This window comes from Carassius carassius, chromosome 46 (genome assembly GCF_963082965.1).
Source record: "Carassius carassius chromosome 46, fCarCar2.1, whole genome shotgun sequence".
Taxonomy (NCBI): Eukaryota; Metazoa; Chordata; class Actinopteri; order Cypriniformes; family Cyprinidae; genus Carassius; species Carassius carassius.
The window spans coordinates 5,102,905-5,107,372 of record NC_081800.1 but is presented as its reverse complement, the minus strand read 5'-3'; the positions used below and the strand labels follow the sequence as shown (position 1 = coordinate 5,107,372).

Genomic DNA, 4,468 nt, shown 5'->3' with positions numbered 1-4,468 from the left:
ATGCTTAGATACCCGCAGTGTTTCATTTATCCCATTTTCCATTAGAGATTGTTGTTTTGTCCATAAACATCATGTCATTTACCATAAATAATTCACACGATGACGGTAGAACCAACTGCATTTCTCCATAATGTCGTCTGTACCTGGAATGTTGCAGCACAGGCTCAGAACAAGCTTAACCAGTAACCGCTTCTCAAAGACGACACGCAGAAGCGCTTTCACTCAGTACCTGTAGACATGTCTCAAAGCAAACCTGAGGAACGTCTAGCTTTGGAGTTGAGCTGTGCGATCTGTTTGCAGCTGTACCGTGATCCCGTGGCCCTTCCTTGTGGACACAATTACTGCCTGGGTTGTATTCAAAATGCTGCCGGCGCAGAAGATCCCAAGTCCCCGAGACGCTGCCCGGAGTGCAGGGAAGAGTATGGCAGCCCGGAGGCGCTTCCCAAGAACTTCAAGCTCAGCAGTATCGTGGACGGGTTCCTGGTGGCCACGACAGGCGGCGGACTGAAAGGAGCCTCTACGACGCCATGTGACCTGTGCCTGGACGACCCAAATGCTGCGGTGAAATTCTGTACACGCTGTGAAATGTCCTTGTGCTCCAGCCACCTCAAAAAACACGAGGAACGGCACCGCTCGCTGCACGTCTTAGTGGAGCTGCCCACAGAACGGGATGGGAAGAGGTGCCCGGTGCACTTGAAGGTCACGGAGTACCTGTGTGCGCAGGAGCGCCTGTTCCTCTGCTCCGAGTGCCTGATGGAGGGCACTCACCAGCACCACGAGGTGCAGACGTTCGAGGTGGCGAAGGAGGAAATGAAGAGAGTTCTCGAGGAACTGGGGAAGTCTGTGTCTGACAAGCTACAGATGACAGAAGCTCTGCTGAAAAGAGCCAGTGAAGGTCCTACAGACAAGGCAGAAGATAAACTGGTGGCCAGAGCAAACATACTGCTGGACAACATGACTTCACTTATAAGTACATACAGGGTAAGTATGGTGTAAAATTATGCTACTCATTCAAATTGATGTGTTCAGACAATATATACATGATGTGGAAGTCTTTTTTGGTTTTAGTCAACCAATGCTCATTGGAAATATGCGTTTGAGATGACATTGTCATTGTCAACATCTTATTGCACATTTTCTGAAGGTTTCCGAGTAACACAGGCACGTATTGCTGCATTGCTTCAGGTACATATTGCAGTGGTTCTGAATACAAATATCCGTTGAGCGTCGTCAAAAGTTAATGCTCTATTGTGTTGGAAAACAACATACCGCCTACACCAAGCCTAACCCTAAACGTACCCGATAAGAAAAGCGAAAGTTATATAAAACGTATTCATTGATGCAACCATGATGTTTTAACTTTCTATGAGTGTTTGAGCTGTTTTCTCAAACTGTAGTTTCACAGGATTCGTACCGGAGCGCTTCACCTCACAATCCTCACAAACGTACTGTGTTAGAAAACCCACACATATGTGGCGGTTACATTCAAAAGTATCACTTTTCTAATCTCACAGCAGATAAAACTGTTTTGAACTCATAGCACAATATTCTGCAATGAACTGTGTGGGTTTCCCTAGCCCTGTAAATCATACTCTGTGTGTAAAGGAATAAAAGATGTCAGAATTGTATTGCCTGTAGTGTCCACTTCTACTGGAAATTGCAGCAATTCACATATATAGGTATGTTTTGGAGTTTTGCAGAAATGTAGATAGAGGTACATATTTCCAATGAGCCTGGGTAGGTTTCAGTAGTCATGCCAAAGAAGTGTCAGTATCACTTAATGTAGAGCGCAACAGATCTACACCAGTGCTGACGACATACAGTCATGTTCCGGTAAAGCACAATAACGCTGTTTATATGTGATGTTTTAAGAGTCGTATGAGCACTGAGATGGACGACGAACTTCATTCTCGCGACAAAAGCTGGCAGGCCAATCTATGCGACTTGGAGGGTTGTCTACACCAGCTGCAGGAAGCCCAAAAGTGCACTGGTGAGGTTCTCTCTCAGTCCTCAGAGTTTCTTTTCATCCAGAACTACCTCAACGTCGAAGCAAGGATCCGCCAGGCTGCTAACGTCACCATCCCTGCTCTACCTTCACAAGAGTTTTCCAATGCCAAGCAGCTGCGCTCAAACCTACGTACAGACGCCTTCCATGCTGAGATGAGTCTTCTGTTGGAGTACCTCCATGGCTTGATGAACCCTCTAGACCTGACCTTCAACCCAGCCACGGCCCATCCTAGCCTTCTGCTGTCCAGCGATCTCAAAACAGTCAAGCAGTGTGCCGGAGTTAAGAGCAGCACCAATGGAGATCAGAGCGAACGCTTCTCCACGGCCACTCAGGTCATGTGCACCCAGAGTTTCTCCACAGGAGTTCACATGTGGGCAGTGGAGGTAGGTCCTGGATGTATGTGGTCTCTGGGCCTGTGCTATAAAAGCATCCCACGCAAAGGTGACCACAGCAGGCTGGGGCATAACACCAGCTCTTGGAGGCTGCAGTGGAAAAACAAGAAGCTGACGGCGTGCTATGACTTAGCTAATGTGGCAGTAGGTGAAGGGCTGGTCATGCCGCCAAAGAAGGTCGAAGTGACCCTGGATTACGAAGGAGGAACTATTGCATTCCACAGCTCAGGTCAAGGAGGGCGAAGACAGCACCTCCATACATTTAGTGCCGTGTTCAAGGACATGGTGTATCCTGCATTCGGGATCCACTCTACTTCAGACGAGTCATGGATAACTCTTTTGAGTGGAGCTTGATTGATATGAACATGCTTTCATTTTCACTTTATGCAACACTTTTCATCAACGTTGTTTTTTTTCCTTTATGCATTTATGACATAAACATCTGCACATAGAAAGAAATGCCTTGGTACAGTCTAGGAAAGTCAAGCTTAAAATCAATTAGTAGCTTATTAGCATGCATATTAATAGCATATTGGCTGTTTATTAGTACTAAAAGCACATATTAATGCCTTATTCTGCATGACCGTATTTTAGATCCGTTAATCCTACACATACCTAAACTTAACAACTACCTTACTAACTATTAATAAGCAGCAAATTAAGAGTTTGTTCAGGGAAAACTCTTAGTAAATAGTGAATATTTGTTCCTTATTCTAAAGAGTAACCTTAAATTATTCATTTATCAGGCTAAATAAATAAATACCAACAATTTATACAATAATCAAGAAATGCAGTTAGCAATACAATGGGAAATGGCTTGAAGATTCGAGAGGGCACATTAGTGTCGTTTGAATGAGCATGATGCTTCTGGAACAGTCATATATATCAGAGAAAAGAAACCTCAATTGCAAGTTGACTTCTTTTAAACTGTGAATGAAATGTTTGTGCAACACCTATAAGTAGCTACTGGAATAAACTTGAAATAGGAGAAACTGAATGGGTTTTGTTTAAAAGTTACTTAAAACTCTAGTTTCTTTGGCCCTAAACTAGATGAATCTTTGAAGATAGATAGGTAGATTGTTCATGAAGCAACAGCATAGACAGTGTAGCTTTTTCTGTGTCTGGGAAACAATCAAATTCAGACGCTGTTAAAGAAACAGAGCGTGAACATTATCAGTGCTTTTCAGGTATTTCATAAGAGTTTTGCCTGTGGTTTCGCTTGAATGAATGGCAATGCCAGTAAAAGTGACAGTAAAATAATGTAAATTATGCATGTAGATGATGAGTACATGAACACATATGCTAACCAACAGCATTCTTCAGGGGCATATGTGCTGTTTTGCAGATTAGATGAAGTTTTAAATATCCAAAAACGCCTGCAGCAAAGTTTTTTTATGTGTACAGTGGCTGAACAGATATAAGATTGAATGTTCATCAGATTGTCTGTAATACCAGTAATACTTGTTCACACTTCCTTCTAACATAATTTAAATAATTTTGAATCAAACCAAATGTTTGTTTGTTTTTTCTAATGAACTTTTCTCATAAACGCTGTGTTATGAATGAGCTTATTACTTATGGTTCTTGAATTTTTTAGATTCATTTCTTGGATGATTGCACCTTTGTTAGATGTTTTGGATTGTTTAAACTCATTTGGTCTGCCAAACCTACATAACTTGAGTGGCTATGACATGTAAATTAGTTCCGTACGGTTTGTTTATTTATTAATTTGGTCACGTCAATACATTATGGCATTATTTTATTTACAACAGCACCATCTACTGATTACAGCCAACTTGTTCTTGATCTTCAATGCAGAATTCATTTCAGTTCAGTTATCCACACTTGCACATATAAACTGGTTATAGTCTAAATTTCAAATATTACATTGAAATAATAATATCAATATTATATTATAGCAGGTGAATAGGGTAAAAAAATAAAAATAAAAAAATAGTTACTTACTAAGTTGATTGATTACATTGATTATTGCAAACATTTTTTTTGTATTACAAGTTTTCAAAAATGTTATGTTTAAATATGCAAATGAGGCATTATTTAATTAAAT

The 4,468-nt window shown here is 41.2% G+C and overlaps 1 protein-coding gene across 1 annotated transcript; it reads left to right on the top strand.

The window, feature by feature from the left end:
* The first annotated feature begins 234 nt into the window (after positions 1-234).
* Positions 235-3,128, top strand: LOC132129396 (E3 ubiquitin-protein ligase TRIM11-like). The gene is made up of 2 exons (XM_059540974.1): positions 235-981; positions 1,873-3,128. The coding sequence occupies exons 1-2, from the start codon at positions 238-240 to the stop codon at positions 2,752-2,754; spliced, it is 1,626 nt and encodes a 541-aa protein (XP_059396957.1). The 5' UTR covers positions 235-237; the 3' UTR covers positions 2,755-3,128.
* The last annotated feature ends 1,340 nt before the right edge of the window (positions 3,129-4,468 follow it).